This window comes from Lemur catta, chromosome 3 (genome assembly GCF_020740605.2).
Source record: "Lemur catta isolate mLemCat1 chromosome 3, mLemCat1.pri, whole genome shotgun sequence".
In the NCBI taxonomy this organism is placed as follows: domain Eukaryota; kingdom Metazoa; phylum Chordata; class Mammalia; order Primates; family Lemuridae; genus Lemur; species Lemur catta.
Window position 1 is genome coordinate 56,228,126 of NC_059130.1, and position 18,411 is coordinate 56,246,536.

General features: G+C 37.4%; 1 protein-coding gene across 1 annotated transcript; it reads left to right on the top strand.

The window, feature by feature from the left end:
• Positions 1-4,801: 4,801 nt before the first annotated feature.
• On the top strand, positions 4,802-18,270 carry LOC123634838 (guanylate-binding protein 1-like). The gene is made up of 4 exons (XM_045546539.1): positions 4,802-4,991; positions 5,259-5,386; positions 7,099-7,170; positions 18,205-18,270. The coding sequence occupies exons 1-4, from the start codon at positions 4,802-4,804 to the stop codon at positions 18,268-18,270; spliced, it is 456 nt and encodes a 151-aa protein (XP_045402495.1).
• The last annotated feature ends 141 nt before the right edge of the window (positions 18,271-18,411 follow it).

An 18,411-nucleotide genomic window follows, 5' to 3' on the forward strand; every position in this document is an offset into this window, starting at 1 on the left:
CTGGAGTCCCTGTGCCTCCGGGCTGGAACTCTAACATCTTGATCCCAGGCCCAAAAAAAAACATCCGTAGTGGGCCCAGTAGCATACAATGTCCATTTAGCCATAACTTCCCACCTGAATATCACTTACATCACTAATGCAGGAGAGAATGAAATATTTGGATTCATACCGGGTGAGCTCTGCACAAATAACCAAACCTTACCCAGTAATGCCACTGCCACCTGCTCCCGGGATGGCATATTCTTTCTTTATGGAGACATTGCCTACCTCTGCCTCCCAGGAAACTGGACCTGGACCTGCACCCTGGTCTTCCTCACCCCAGATGCTTCTATCTTTGAAACCCAGCAACTGGAAGCTGCACTAAGCCCCCACCCAAACACGGGGAAAAGACGGGCCTTACTAGCATCGATCCTCATAGCGGGAGGAATTGCTGCTGGGATGGGAGCAAGAGTAGGAGGCCTAGGAACATCCCTGAGCATCTACCACAAGTTATCCCAAGAACTAAATGAAGACATGGAAAGAGTAGCAGATTCCCTACTGTCCCTCCAGAGTCCACTGAACTCACTAGCAGTAACAACCTTACAGAATAGATGGGCCTTAGACCTACTCACTGCTGAAAAGCTGGGGACCCGTATATTCCTAGGCAAAGAGTGCTGCTACTATATAAACCAGACAGGAGTAGTAACCACAAAGGTCAGGGAGCTAAAATAAAGAATCCAGAAAAGAAAGAAGGAATTAGAACAAACCTGGGGTTTCGACTTAGGACAATGGACTCATGGCTCTACCTCTGGCTGGGCCGCTAGTAACTATTCTCCTCCTTGTCACTGTAGGCCCCTGCATACTGAGCACGATTATAAAATTCATAGCGACAACTGTAACCCGGAGAGCAACAGCTCATATAATGGCCTTACGAGGCTATCACCCACTGGGAAATGATGCCCTATAATAGATATATAAGGACATCAAAGGGGGGAATGATAAGGAAAACCCCCATCTATTACCTGGCACGTTAGCCACCTGAGACCCCACCCCTCGGACCACCCCTACTTAATGAAAGTGGGAAAAATCCGGTAGACAGTGCTCAGAATTTGATGGTGAGACCCCTCTGAGCCCGCTCGGGAATAAACCCTGATTATCCGACTTTCCGTGTGCCTCTCGGTTTGTCCTTGGAACTACCCGCTGTAACTACTTGCTGTAACACTACAACTCTTCTTCCTTCTCCTGATTCTCCCCTTGCTTCAAATTGAAAAGCAGTGAAAAAGAGAAAACCTGGAAGTATACGGCTTGAAATACAAATATTTTCTTTGAAACACATCGTTTTTAGCTCTCTTACTATTTCCTTCTAGTTTTAATCCCTATTTTTTTGTGTTTCTTTCTACATTTTTCATCCTTTCTCTCTCTCTCATTATAACCAAGAAATATGATATTCATATTTACATTGTGCTTGAATCTAACCCTAAGAATGAAGTTTTATTATTTCCATTTTCTAGAAAATGTTTTTGAAGATGGTTAAATGACATGCCAAATATTACACAACTAAGTCTTGCTCTAAATGAACACTCTGTAGGCAACAAATTATACTAACTATCTTGGTGTCATTATTTATTCTTGCCTTTATGTTAATATGTAAAGAATCTTTTTTGTATCTTTCATTACTCTCCTTAACTTTTTAAACACATGGTACGCAGTGATAATGACTCTTTTAATGTTCTCTGCTAATTCTAAAATCTGTGTAAGTGCTGCCCCGGTTCTGTTTGATCGATTTACATCCTCATTACAAGTTGTATTTTCCAGCTTCTTTATATGCCCTATAAATTTTTATTGGATTCTAGATACATTGAATTCACCTTATTAGGTGCTAGATATTTCTGTGTTCCTGTAAGTATTCTTGAGAATAGTTAGAAACACTTTGATCCTTTCAGTTTGTTTATAAGAAATATTAGGCAAGCCCTGAGCATTGCTCTTCTAGGGTTTTTTTGTTTTGTTTTGTTTTGTTGAGACAGAGTCTCACTCTGTTGCCTGGGCTAGAGTGCCGTGGCATCAGCCTAGTTCACAGCAACCTCAAACTCCTGGGCTCAAGCAATCCTCCTGCCTCAGCCTCTCAAGTAGCTGGGATTACAGGTGTGTGTCACCACACCCAGCTAATTTTTCTATTTTTAGTTGTCCAACTAATTTCTTTCTATTTTTAGTAGAGATGGGGTCTTGCTCTTACTCAGGCTGGTCTTGAACTCCTGAGCTCAGGCAATCTTCCTGCTTAGTCCTCCCAGAGTGCTAGGATTACAGGCGTGAGCCACCATGCTCAACCTTGTCTAGGGTTAATTATTCCCCAATACTGAGGAGATACCCTTTGGTGAACTCTTCCCAGTGACCTGTGAATCGTGAAGTTTTCTAATCTGGCCAGTGGGAACAAGCACTATTTCAAGCCATTAAACCCCCAGGTAATGTTCCTTCGAATCCTTTCCATAGCTCTTTCCCTAGCCATGGGTAGTTCCTTACATACTTGCGCTGGTCAGTACTCAGTGGACACCACGGTGAGTTCTACGGCTTTCTAGAGTCCTCTCTCTGTGTAGCTCTCTTCTCTCTGGTACTCTGTAAAGCACTCAAGCCTCTCTTGTCTCTGTGGACTTCCAATTCCATCTCCTCAATTCAAGGAGTCCACAAAGCTTCAATTAAGTTTCCTCTACCTGTGTCAGTGTTTATAATCCAAGTCAGCAAGATGGGTCAATGGAACAGCTACCTTGTGTGTTTGTTTTCCATCTGTCAGGAATCACTACCCTTCGTTGTATGATGTCCAATGTCTCAAAAACTGATGTTTCATACATGTCCCCTTTTTTATGTTTTAGGAATGAACATAAATCAAGCGCCTATTGCTCCATTTGGACAGAAGCAAGTGTTAGGGTGGCGATGCCGGTGCACACGGGTTTTGAGAAAGATTTCTCCAGACAGAGATTAGCATAGAAAGAAAAGGTTTATTTACTTTTCCCTGGGGGAAGAGAAATGAACCAGCAGAGAGGTGGAAAGAGGAAGAACATGCTGGCCCTGAAAATCAGCTATTGGGGCTTTTTAAACGGGGTTGTAAAAACTGCAGGGTATGGCTGAGAAATTGCTGCATCCACTCCTTTCTTTCTTCTTGGCAGAGGTGGGTAACAAAAACTTCAAGATGTCAAAGTCTAAGAGTTGGTGTCCTGCCTTTCCTTGGAGAAGGGATTATCACAGGAGATGTGACTCTGTCCTCGACATATGGTTGAGGCTGTCGTTCATTCTTCTGCTGTTTACTCAGGAACTCTGTAAAAGCAGATTCTCAAAACACAATTTTGAAAGAGAGAGATTTACATCTCTTTTCTGTCCATTCAGCTCTTCAGAAGTTGTGCAAAACAGAACTCCTGTTAGTGAGGAAACTCATAGGATGGATCTTAACAGGTACTGAGGAAATTGTAGGATTAGGTATTTTCCTACGTGGGATTAGGTATTTTCCTATTATTTTTGCAAGGCCGCCCCTTTCACAAGCATCTCAGTAAATTGCTTTTTATTGTAGAATAAGAGGGAAAAAATGCAACTTCTAAAGAAAACTTGTTGAATCACAAAGAGCTAGCATTGTTAGTTATATCAGAATCAATTTAGCATGCAGAGATTGAGAAAAAGAAGTTAGAAAACAAAATAAACAAGAAAAGAAAGTTATAACATTACTAATAAAGGGTTTTACTCATATCTTATACTCCATAATTTTAAAAAATGTTTTAAGCCTATTAAAGAAGCCATAGCAAAATTATGTATAAATATTTTTCAAAAAGCAGTATTCAGAGAAGAAAAGAGCCATGATTCATCAGAAAATGCTTCACAGTCACCTTTGAGTATACAAAGGAATATATCTTGTGTGGACAAAGAACCTGGATGCAAGATAAGCAAACTGATGATATTTTAAAGCAGAACTTGGAATATAAAATACTAGAGGTAAAGAAGAATCAATACATTATACACATACAGGGAGACAGATAGCCTAAGTCCAACAGAAATGAAATAATAGTTAAATCCAAAAGTATTCCTTGGTTAGAATATAGGAAATGGGAATTCTGTTGCACAGCAGAGGTGAAATGCAGTATACTAGCCTGTAGCACAGGGCTAAAGGACCTAGAATCTTATTGAAATAGAGTCCAAGGACTTGGGATCAAAGATAGAAAATCATGTAAAACATTATGGGACAGAGTTATGGAAGAGATTAAATTAAATAATCAATACCAGGATGTACACTGTATATGAACACAGGTATTGCTTAAGGGTTTATTTTTCTCACAATAAGACTAATAGTTCATTGAAGCCAGAAACCAAGCCTCTAGCACTTAGTCTTTGCACAAAAGTAAACAAAAAATAAATCTTAGTTCAATTAATAAACATTTATATATTTTACATATAGCCAGAATGTAAAGTAAATTTTTCCTAAACCTATTCTATCTTCATCTTAATAACTATTGTAAATTGTTTAATGAGAATTCTCCAAAAAGTTTTCCACCATAAATTACATGGAAACTTTTAATGAAAAGGGTGCTTGAATATAGATATATTAGTTTCATGACAATATTTTTAACATTAAATGACTTCTTTAATACTCTATAACATTCTAAAATGACACAAATATGCTCCTCATCTATCTCACTAATGCCCCCAAACTTTTGGCAGTGCTGGAGAGTTTTATGACATAAATTTTACCAGCAACATAAGCTGGTAAAATTGTTTGCTCGCCTTAAAGACAGAAAATCCTAATTTATTCCACTTCTTCCCTTGCAGACAAGGGACAACCGTGGACATGGCCTCAGAAATCTACATGCCAGGCCCAGTATGCCTCATTGAGAATGCTAAAGGGAAACTGAGGGTTAATCCAGAAGGCTTGAAGACCCTGTCTGCCATTACCCAGCCTGTGGTGGTGGTGGCTATCGTGGGCCTCTACCGCACGGGCAAATCCTACCTGCTGAACAAGCTGGCTGGGAAGAACAAGGGTGAGTGGTAGTAATAGAGATATGCATATATATAAACTATATGACATTTAATAAATATTTATGAGGTAACAGCAAGCTTCCTGATCACTGGAGCAAACCAAAAAGTTCTGATGCAAATTGGATATCCTAATTTTCCTATTTTATCTGGTTAAATTCAATACTGGCCATTGTTATGGTCATCTTCTAACCTAGATTTCCCTTAACTCAGTTCCCAGGACCACCTGTTACTAATTCATCTTTCCCTCTTATCCCCTCTCTCCTTTGTAGGCTTCTCTGTTGGACCCACAGTGCAGTTTCACACCAAAGGACTCTGGATGCGGTGTGTGCCTCATCCCAAGCAGCCAAACCACACCCTAGTTCTGCTTAACAAAGAGGGCTTGGGATATGTAGAGGAGGTAAGGATGGAGGATTTCATTTTTGATTAAGGCATCTATCTCTGACTATTCTCTTCAGTAATTAGTGTTTCCTTAGATAAGAGCTTCCACTGAAACATAAGACTTTTAATTTCTGTTTACATGTCATGAGACCAAGTTATAGCAACCAGAGGTGAAAAAAAAATCCATAAGGCAGAATTGTAACAGAGGAGCATGATGACTGTTAGGAGCAGGTGCAGGCTGGCAGTGCTAACCACAGGAAAAGAGGAGGGGGGCAGGAATGAGGGGGCCAGCAAGCACTTAGAACCTAACCCAAAACGGCAGGAACTTGCGGTTAGGAACTTTTCCCAGCCAGGAGCATGTGAAGAAACCAGGAAGCTCATGTCTAAAGGTGACTTTTTCCTCCATTAACATACATTAGCATAGTAAAAATCACAGGCATCAGCACCCTGACAGTTTACAAATGTCATGGCAACCCCTGGAAGTTAGCCTATAAGGATATAAAATAGGGGAGTGCCCTTAGCTCTAAGAACTCTCCACCCTGTTCCCAGGAAAGTAATGAATATTCCACCCACCATTTAGCACATCATAAGGCATAGACATAAAAGTAGAAGTGTGGTAAGACCTCAGTGTATTCTCTACTTGCAGAGATAGACCCATTCCCCTCAGGAAATGTACTTTCGCTTTCTATTCTATACTGACAAGCCTGCAATAAAAGCTGCTTCTGTGGAAACACTAGTGTCTGTCATCTCTTCATCTCACAGGCCTGGCTTCTGATTCTTCCAAGACAGGAGCCAAAGAACTGGGGCAACACTCTCAAAAAATCAACACTGACTATGATCAGGAGACAGTATTCTATCACTAAAGTCTGTGAACTAAGCCAGGTACTATTACCCTGCCAAAAACATTAGTTAAGGATTTAGGTTCTGAAGTTCAGATAATATATTTTCAACTCATAGCTCTATCCCCTACCCATTCTAAAGTTTCAGCAAGTTATTTTATTATTTTAGCCTTAGATGATACGTAAAACTGATACAAGATCTTTACATGCCCAATAACATTGTATTGAGCATATAAAAAGATAAGTGATAAAAAGTGTCAGGTCCATTACAATTGTCCAGGAAATAGCTGTATTACTTAAGTATTCCAGATGAAACAGAGCAAAATCATCACCTGACAAGAATGAGGGTGAGGATCCAGCTGATTTCATGAGCTTTTTCTCAGACCTTGTGTGGACTCTGAGAGATGTGGCCCTGGAGCTGGAAGCAGATGGAAAACCCTCACAGTAGATGAGTACCTTGGAGAATTACCTGAAGCAAAACAAGATAACAGACTGATAACTGGAAAACAGAGAGGAAAACTACTAGGAATTAAAAATTTTTTTTTGTGAGTGGTTACATTCACAGTTTTCTATGTCTATACACCAGAAAATTCTTGTCAAGTATGTGACTAAATAAATTCAATATTTATTGCAATATTTCTCTGTTCGTGGGACAAGTTTTTCATGATTTCCCATTTCCCTGAACTGTTAATAATAGTATATAAATGAATTGCTTTCATCTCATTGTTTAGGTCTTATGAAGCTGCACATGACAAAAAATATGGAATAAAAGAAACATATACTTAAAAATACTTTTTAAAAATAACACTGTGTTAGATATATCTTTTATCTTTCGCCAGATACAAGTCAAAAAGCTTAAAAATGATGAGCTTGATTCTGATTTTGTCAATAGGTGACAGAATTCTGTTCTTACATCTTGTGCAATTCTAAAACTAAATTCAACTTCATCAAGTTCAATGGACCTGTGAGTCCTCTTCCAAGTCCTTCTACTCATTGTTAAGACTAAGGGACAGTAGAAAAACAGCCACCTGGTTTAAGCTTGAGAAATGCAGTGTCTACTCATATGTAGAGTATGTTGTTACATTCTAGATCATCTCAGAGATTATCTAATTTTTTCCTTAGTCAAATCTTTAGGATAGGAAAAGATAATGAAGGCCAAGGAAAACAAGCTCTATCCTTAACATGGTCCTAGTAAGTTGAACTTGCATTGTCCAGTTTGGTAGCAAATAGACACAAGTGTGGCTATTTAAATTTAAATGTAAATTAGTTAAAATTTAAAAAAATTAAAATAAGATCACATAATCATATTTCAAAGGATCAATAGCTTCATATGGCTAATAACCACACTAATGGAAGTCGCAGACATAGAATATTTCATTCTTCATAGAAAGTCTGTTGGACAACAGTGAACAAGATTGAACCAAATGGAAGAATCCTTAGGACTGCCATATCATTTGTTTTACATATATTTATCACTTGTTTAGCATGGGAGGAGGGATGGAGCAAGATGGCCAAACAAAACACTCTTAGCAATCATTCCCCTGACAGGAACACCAAATAGAACAAATATCCATGCAAGAAAACACCTTCATAAGAACTAAAAATTGGGTGAGTATGATCACACTACTTAGTTTTAACATTATATCAAGAAAGAAAGGCACTGAAGAGGGCAGGAAAGATAGTCTACATTGCCTACTCTAGCAATCCCCAGTCACCCAATGGTGCCTCACCAGCACTGATTGGAGAGAGAATGTATATGCTTAGGGGAGGGAGGGTAAAGTGATTGTGGAACTTTGCATTGGAACTCAGTATTGCCCTGTCACAGAGAAATACAACACAAGGCAGATTTTGGCTGGTGCCCAGGGAGGGAACATTTACAGCAGCCCCAGCCAGAAGGGAATCCTCCACTCTAGTGGTAGGAACCCGAGTTTTGGCTAGCTCCACCACTTAATGACAAAAGTGGCCTGGGGCCTGGAGTAAATTTGTAAGTCAGCCACACCATGAGGACAGTAGTCTTTGGGCAGTTCTTGCAGCTGTGCTGGCTCAGAGCCAGTGGACTTGGGGTATACATGACCCAATGAGACACAAGAGATGGCACCAAAGTGAGTGCCTATGTAACCCCTTCTCCAACTCCAGACAGTGAAGCTTGAGACAAACTCTCTAATCAAAAGACATAGAATGGATGAATGGATTAAAAAACAAGACCTAACTACTGTTGTTTACCAGAAACCTGCTTCACCTATAAAGACACACATAGACTGAAAATAAAGGAATGGAAAAAGATATTCCATGCAAATGAAATCAAAGAAGAGTTGGAGTAGCTATACTTCTATCAGATAAAATAGATTTCAAGACCAAAAGTGTAAAAAGAAACAAAGAAGGTCATTATATTATGATAAAGGTGTCAATTCAGGAAGAGGATATAACAGTTCTAAGTATATATGCACCCAACACAGAATACCCAGCTATATAAAGCAAATATTATCCGAGCTAAAAAGAGAGATATACTGCAACACAATAAAAGTTGGATATCTCAACACCCCACTTTCAGCATTAGATAGGTTATCCAGACAGAAAATCAACAAAGGAACATTAGATTTAATATCCACTATGAAACAAATGGACTTAATAGATATTTACAGAACATTTCATCCAACAGCTGCAGAATACATGTTCTTCTCAGCTCATGGATCATTCTCAAGGATATAGCATATATTAGGCTGCAAAACAAATCTTTAAAAACTCAAAAAAACTGGACATCATACCAAGTATTTTTTCTGACCACAATGGAGTAAAACTAAACATCAATAACAAGAGGAACATTGGAAACTATACAAACACATGGAAATTAAACAATATGCTCCTGAATAGCCAGTAGGTTAATGAAGAGATTAAGAAGGGAATTTTAAAATTTCTCAAAACAAATAAAAATGAAAGCACAACATACCAAAACCTATGGGATACAGTAAAAGCAGTAATAAGAGGAAAGTTTATAGCAATAAGTACCTACATCAAAAAAGTAGAAAAGCTTCAGGTAAACAAACAAATTATTCATCCTAGAAAAACAAGAGCAATCCAAACCCAAAACTAGAGGAAAAGAAATAATAAAGATCACAGCAGAAATAAATAAATTGAAGCCAAAGAAATGTATACAATAGATCAATGACACAAAAAGTTGGTATCTTGAAAAGGTAAAATTTACAAATCTTTAGCCACACTAAGAAACAAAGAGAAGACTCAAATACATAATATCATAGATGAAAAAGGAGACATTTGCAACTGATACTGCAGAAATTCAAAGAATCAGTAGAGACTACTATGCACAACAATATGCTAATAAATTAGAAATCCTAGAAGAAATAGATAAACTCCCAGACACATACAACTCACCAAGATTGAACCAGGAAGAAATCCAAAACCCAGATAAACTAATAGCAGGTAATAAGATAGAAGCAATAATAAAAAGTCTTTCACCAACGAAAAGCCCAAGACCTGATGGCTTCACTGCTGAACTCTAGCAAGTATCCAAAGAAGAATTAATACCAATTCTACTTAAACTATTCCAAAAAATCAAGGAGGAAAGAATACTCTCAAAGTCATTCTATGAGGCCTGTATCATCCTGATACCAAAACCCAACAAAGACACAACAAAAAAGAAAACTACAGGATAATATCTCTAATGAACATAGATGCAAAAATCCTTGGCAAAATACTAGCAAAACATATTCAACAACACATTAAAAAGATCATTCACCATGATCAAGGGCATTTATCTCAGGGATGCAAGAATGGTTCAACATATGCAAATCAATCAGTGTGATACATGATCTCAACAGAATGAAAGACAAAAACCATGTGACCATTTCAATTAATGCTGACAGAGCATTTGATAAAATTCAACATCCTTCATGAAAAAACACTGTAAAAACTGGGTACAGAAAGAACTTATCTCAACAAAATAAAAGCCATATATGACAGACCCACAGCTAATATCATACTGAATGGGGAAAAACTAAAAGCCTTTTCTCTACGACCTGGAACAAGACAAGGATGCCCACTTTCACCACTGTTATTCAACATAGTACTGGAAGTTCTAGCTAGAGCAATCATACAAAAGAAAGAAATAAAGAGCATCCAAATTGAAAAGGAAGAAGTCAAATTATCCTTGTTTGCAAATTATATGATCTTATATCTAGGTAAACTTAAAGATACCACAAAAAAACTATGAGAACTGATAAATTCCGTAAAGTTGCAGGATACAAAATCAACACACAAAAATCAGTAGCATTTCTATATGCCAACAGTAAGCAATCAATCTGAAAACACAACCAAGAAAGTAATCCCATTTACGATCACTAAAAATAAAATAAAATACCTAGGAATAAACTTAACCAAAGAAGTAAAAGATCTCTACAATGAAAATGATATAAAGCATTGATGAAATATATTGAAGAGGACACAAAAAATGGAAATATATTCCATGCTCATTGATTAGATGGATCAATATTGTTAAAATGTCCATATTATCCAAAGCAATCTACAGATTCAATGTGATCCCCATCACAACACCAATCACAGTCTTCACAGAAATTAACAAATATCTTAATATATATATGGAACCACAAAAAATCCATAGTAACCATATCCATCTTGAGCAAAAAGAATAAAACTGGAGGAATCACATTACCTGACTTCAAACTATACTATAGAATTCTAGTAACCCAACAGCATGGTACTGGCATAAAAACAGACACTTACAGCAATGCAACAGAGCAGAAAACCTAGAAATAAATCAAGACATCTATAGTCAACTTATTTTTTACCATATATATATATATATATATATATATAAAATTTTTTTTTTTTTTTTTTTGAGACAGAGTCTTGCTCTTTTGCCCGGGCTAGAGTGAGTGCCATGGCATCAGCCTAGCTCACAGCAACCTCAAACTCCTGGGCTTAAGCGATCCTACTGCCTCAGCCTTCCAAGTAGCTGGGACTACAGGCATGCGCCACCATGCCCGGCTAATTTTTTTCTATATACATATTTTAGTAGGCCAGATAATTTCTTTCTATTTTTTTTAGTAGAGACAGAGTCTCGCTCTTGCTCAGGCTGGTCTTGAACTCCTGACCTTGAGCGATCCACCCGCCTCGGCCTCCCAGAGTGCTAGTATTACAGGCGTGAGCCACCATGCCTGGCCTTTTACTATATTTTTGACTATTTTTAACATGCCAAGAACATACATTAGGAAAAAGACAGTCTCTTCAATAAATGGTACTGGGAAAACTGGACAGTCATGTACAGAAGAATGAAATTAGACTTTTATCTCTAGTGATATACAAAAATCAAATGGGTTAAAGACTTTAAGACTTGAAACTATGAAACTACTAAAAGAATCACTGGGGAAACATTTCGGGACATGGTCTAGACAATGATTTCTTGATGAATACTCTAAAAGCACAAGCAACCAAAGCAATATTAGACAAATGGGGTCACATCAAGCTAAAAATCTTCAACATGGCAATGGAAAAAATCAACAAAGGGAAGAGAAAAATCATAGAATGGGAGAAAATATTTGCAAACTACACATCTGACAAGAGGTTAACAACTAGAACATATAAAGAGCTCAAATAACTCAATAGGAAAAAATAAAATAATCCAATCAAAATGGGCAAAACATCTGAATAGACATTACTCAAAAGAAGACATAAGAATGGTCAGCAGGTATATGAAAAAATGCACAACATCATTAGTCATAAGAGAAATGCAGATCAAAATGACAATGAGATATCATCTCATCCCAATTAAAAAGGCTTTTATCAAAAAGACAGGCAATGACAAATGCTGGCAAGGATGTGAAGAAAGGAGAATCCTTGTACACTGTTGGTAGGAATGTACATTAGAGCAACCACCATGAAGAACATTGTGAAGGTTCCTCAAAAAACTAAAAATAGAACTACCACATGACCCAGTGATCTGCTGCTGGGTATATATCAAAAAGGAAAGAAATCAGTACCTCAAAAAGGCATCTGCACTCCATGTTTATTGCAGCACTATTCACAATAGCCAAGATTTGGAATCAACATAAATGTTCATCAATGGATGACTGGATAAAGAAAATGTGGTACATATACACAATAGAATATTATTAAAAATATTTTTATATTATATAAAAAAGAATGAAATCCTGTCATTTGCAACAACATTGATGGAACTGGTGAACTTTATGTTAAGTGAAATAAGCCAAGCACAGAAAGATAAATCTCACATATTCTTAGTCATATGTGGGAGCTAAATATTAAAAACAGTTGATCTCATAGAGACCGAGAGTAGAATGATAGTTCCCAGAGGCTGGGAAGGGTAGTGGGGATGGGGGGAAAAGTGGGGAAAGTTAATGGGTGCAAAAATACAGTTAGGTAGAATGAACAATATTTGTTAGCACAACAAAATGATTATAGTCAACAGTAAGTTATGGTATACTTTAAAATAACTAACAAATACCTCAGGAGATGGATACTCTAATTACTGATTTGATTATTACACATTTTATGCCTGCATCAAAACATCACACGTACCCTATAAATATAGAAAGCTATATACATATACCCATAACTAAAAACAAAAAGTATTTAAAAATAATAAAAAGTTTACTGTGAACCAGGGTTCAAAGGACAGATGATACACATGTAAATAAAAGATTTATTTTTTCCTATCCTAAATGTGCCAGGGCTAAAATGGTTACAAGCATTCAATAAATACAGCTGCCTAATGTGAAATAGAGATTCTCAACCCTTGATGTGCATACATATCACCTAAGCATCTTGCCAAAGGTAAGGTTCTGTTTCAGTAGGTCTGAGGCAGGGCCTGAGAATATGCATTAGTGTCAGGCTTCCAGGTAATGCTAGTAGCATTGATGAAGCAAATAACTATTAATAGACATTCTCAGACTTACACAACATAAAAATGTTTCCTTTCCCCAAATGCAGTGAATATCATCATTGGTTCAGTATTTGAGGTCTAGAGGACCTGGTGCTGACCTATATTAATGCCGTTAGCATCTGTTCTGCTTGAAGAATGTAGTCCTGGTCTTGGCCTGGATAGAGATTTTAGATGTAATGCAAAAGGTTATTATCTACTATGAACAGCCAGAAGGTGCAGCTTCTCACAGAAATCTTCTGGGAGCTGCCAGACCTACACAGAGCCAGTGAGAGAGAGGCCATCGAAGTCTGCAGCAGGAGTTCCTTCAAAGATGTAGATCATTAGGACACCGACTTGCAATTCACTATAAATAAATAAATGAATAAAATGTAGATCATTTATTTCAAAAGGATTAGTGGCATTAATTTCCTCAATTTTACATGGGATTGGATGTCGCTATGGTTTGAATGTGGCCCTCAACGTTTATGTGTTGGAAACTTAATTCCAGATGCAACAGTGTTGAGAGGTGGGAACGTTAAGAGGCCATTAGGCCATGAGGACAAGCCTTCATGTATGGATTAATTCTATTACAGTAAGATTGGGTTCCTGATAAAAAAATGAGTTCAGTCAGCTTACCACACTCCACCATGGGATGACGCAGTAAGAGAGCCCTGACTAGAGACAGACCTCTTGACCTTGGACTTACCAGCCTCCAGACTGTAAGAAATAAACCTCTGTTCTTAAAAATTACCCAGTCTCAGATATTCTGGTGTGGCAGAACAAAAAAGACTAGGACAGATGGCAAAGTACTATTAGGAAATGAAATCAGTATTTATTTTGAAAGAAGCAATTCGTACTACATTTTAAATTTGTGCCTACCTATTTATAATCATGACAAGTTTATTATAGGATTCAAGGTTTTGAAACTTGTTTTCATTCACAAATTAATAGTATTCCCTTTATTTTTATTTATTTATTTATTTTGAGACAGTCTCACTCTGTTGCCTGGACTAGAGTGCTGTGGTGGTCAGCCTAGCTCACAGCAACTTCAAACTCCTGGGCTCAAGCAATCTTCCTGCCTCAGCCTCCCCAGTAGCTGGGACTACAGACTGGCGCAATGAGGCCCAGCTATTTTTTTTTCTATTTTTAGTTGTCTGGCTAATTTCTTTCTATTTGTATTAGAGACAGGGTCTCACTGTTGCTGAGGCTGGTCTCAAAATCCTGACCTCAAGTGATCCTCCCACCTTGGCCTCCCAGACTGCTAGGATTCCAGGTATGAGCCACCATACCCAGCCTAGTATTCCCTTTAATTAAAGAAATATATGTGACAAATAGAGCTGGCATTTTGATTACATAGTATTATCAGACTGATTTGCTATCATACTAAACAAAAGCAAAGACATTTGTAGTTTTAGTTCTCTGCAGCAGGGGTATGTTGTGTCACATCTATTCCATTCATAGCAATCCTTAGTTTGAGTAATTTGAAAAGCAGAAAGTTACATATACAAGTGTGGCATAAAGGTAGGAATCTATGCTGTGAACATCACCTTCAAGGAGAAAACAACTTTAGAGAATAATTTCAGTCAAGAGAAAGGATATGATTTTGTTGAGTTGTCTATAAGTTTTGGGGAAATAAGTTTTTGAGAAGCATTTCCAGAAATTCTGATGCAAAACTAGAAAATATTTTTCCTGTTATTCTTTTTGCTTCCTGTTATTACATTCAAGGCTCAGGTGGAAAAAATGTGGAATGACTTTATTAAATAGAAGAAGAGAGCATCATCACATCCTTGCTCGGCTTTAATTCAGTATATTTATAGTTCTCTAGAAGAAAGAGTGAAGCAGGAGATATATTTTAAGTCAGCGGAGTAGCCTCTCTTCAGTCACAATACACAAAAGCTGAAAATAAAGTACCTTCAGGAACCAAGGAAGGGGATACTGGTAATCAGGATTTATCCATCAATTATGGGAAGCTAATTTGAAACACCAGGGTAACCAAATGCAGTTGTATAATAAGTGCCCATGGCAATAATTTTACATTTAATAAACATGTATAGGAAGCCTCTTATAACAGATATGTCCTATCTGCTCATCAAAGAGTACACTCAACTAATATTAGAGTTATAAATTAATCATCAAAGTAACCTGTTTCTAATATTATAGCTAGACAGATGATGTTACAAAGGTCAGAACCTTATAATGGACATTTAAGCAAAAAATGTAATTTATCAGTTTAAGCTTCACATAGTTTCAAGGAAAACTGAGTTTAAGAATTCAAACAACGTGTTCCTCTCTATCCCTATCAATTGTTACCCTGATCTCCACTTCCCTCCCTTTCTTCCTTTATCTCCATTCCTCTGATCTCCCTTCTCCAAGATGGAAGGCTTCGTTCTCCAGCATGCTCAGCCCATATGGGACCACAGCACAAGCAGCTCCAGACATAGTGGCCTCAATCTAAAATACGGACAGTTTCTTTTCCCCAGCATCTGCACTAGTGTTCTAAAAAGTACTCTGCTTAGTAGGGCACCATGATTGGCCAGCCTGGACCATGTGCTCATTTCTTGCACAGAAAGCTTTGACCACCAAAACCACTGAACCCAAGAGGAACGATTCCTAAAGCAACAATGAGGGGAAGACAAACAGGAACAAGTGCCTACAGCTATTTCCTGTTGCTACCTCTGTGTTCTCTAGAATCTAAGGCTGAAGAGAATCTGCAGACATACATGAGGCCCAAGGAGTCTGTGACTGATACAATTCTACAGAAAGTTCAGACTCTTGCAAGAAAGGAAAAGGAGATTGATTGTAGGTGAGGAGTAACACAAGAGACTAGATATTCACAAAAGGTCTTAAAAGTTTATAGAGTTATCCTGACAAAACTATGATCATAAGGCAGAGCAAAACTGCCTTATGAAGAAGATCCTAGTAGCTTCTAAAGTCACTTCTGTGTGTGACACTTAGAGTCACTAGTATTAGGATTTCTTCAAAGGAAAAATAGCCCCAGGAAATCTCCTTTCTCTAGTAGCAACAGAATAAATAAGTATGAAAGAAAGAAGGTAAGATGGTAATCTTACGTAAGTATTTCTTCTTCCTCTTCTTCCTAAGTGGTACATTAAAAAGTTGAATCTACACAGGCTGTAGCAAAAATATTGGAGGAAATACAAAAGAAGTATGAGTAGATGATGGAACAGGAAGAAAAAAAGTCATAAAAACCATGAGAAAATATGGTGAGGGATAAGGTTCAGTCAATGGCAGAGCAAGAAAGATGTCTTGCTTCTTAAACTTCATTTATTAGATTAGGTAATTTCAGTTTTGTTTTCTGCTGCCCTGAATCAAAAATACAAGATAATGGTTAGAGCATGATATCATAATAAGGGCTTTTCTAACCCATACATTCTAGCAGGATTTTCATTCTCTTACTGCTTTACCCCTGGCCATTGCTGCTAACTAAAGGATAAACGTTTTAAAATCATTCTTTGGTATATCACTAATAAACAGTAGCTATTCACTGCCAGCACTGCACAGGTATTCTATGATTGAATCCCATCTAATGGAAAAGGAACTATTATAGTCTCATTTTTAAAATGAAGAAATTATAATTTTTTTGAGTGATAAGTAACTTTTCTAGGTCATACTTTGTGGAAATATGCCTGGCCTGTCTTTTCTACTGAGTGGAGTCAATAGTGATTTGTTTTCGCCATACCTTGTATGACATTAGCTCTGGAAGCATCCTGGTGAGTATTCAGACTCTCTACCTTGGTCTGTTTTCTGTTGCTACACCTCAGTATGACAGACTGGGCAATTTACAAAGAATAGAGGTTCATGTAGGTCATGGTTCTGGAGGTTGGGAGGTTCAAAGTCGAGGGGCTGCATCTGATGTGGGTCTTCTTGCTGTCTCATAACATGATAGAAGACATCACATGGTGAGAGAGCCTGCCAGCTCAGGTCTCTCTGCCTTTCTTTATAAAGACACTAGTTCCATCATGGGAACCCCATCCTTACAACCTCTTCTAACCCCAAGTCTCTCACAAAAGCCCTGCCTCTTATAGTTTCACAATGGCAATTAAATTTCAACATGAGACTTGGAGGGACAAACATTCAAACTGTAGCCCTAACCATCTCTACTCACTTAAACACATTTTTAAAATATCCAGGCTGCCATTATCTTCCTGTTCTCGAGGCCTTACTCCAAGCCTGTGTTACATATGCATGTTGGCCCAGAAATGCCCTTTGGGCCATTGATTTCCTCAACTATTTTTTCTCACTGCTTCAACCAAAATTTTGAAGCCTTGCATGTAATCCCTGATCAAACATCTTTGCTGATTCTGAGATTCATGTAGTAACCTTCCATCTGAAATTCCATCATCCTTCTGGGAGATATATATATATATATATATATATATATATATATAGTCATGTGTTACTTAATTATGAGGATATATTTTGATAAATGCATTGTTAGGTGATTTTATTGTGGTAGTGAACACCAGAGAGTGTATTTACATGAATCTATATCACACACACACACACCCCTATATATTTCTATTTATATGATTTTTTGATACAGAAAAACCAAATGTCCCAGTACCATTACTGAGTATAAATCATTCCCCCTACTTTATCTGCAATGCCAATATCAAGTGTCATATATCAGGTTTCTATATATTCTTCATTATAGTCTTACGGGACCACCATCGTATATGCAGTCTGTCCTTGACTGAAACGTCATCATGCAGCACATGACTGTATATGAAAACCTACATCATATGAGTGAGAAAAAAAGTGAAAACTTATGCAAAATAATCATGTTCATTGGGGGTTCAAGAATTCTAGGATGGAAATGTAGCACAACAGAATGTCAGGGAGTATTAAAAAAGGCCTATAAAATTAAATAGCAGGGATAGAAGCCTCAAGAAAGAGTGACATAATGGAACATAAGGCAGGAAAGAATTTCAAGTAAGAGTTTAAAAAAAAACTCTTGAGGAATTATTGGAAGTACTAAAAGGGGAAATAATTTGACAACTATAGAACTAATTTAGTGATCTTATTTTACTCCATGCTATTTTCAGTATCCTCTTTCCGTATTAGGAACAGGGAGAACTGCTCAAGGAGGAACTCAGAGAAGATAGCAAAACACTTCAGGAAAAGATCTAGATTACAGAGATGAGAAGCAGAAAAACAATTATTATCATCTATATAATATTGTTATGACCTAAAAATTCAAATAACAGAGATTTCCTCCCCTACACCATTAAACCAAGTCACAAGTATAACAATTAATTTTAGAACATCAGA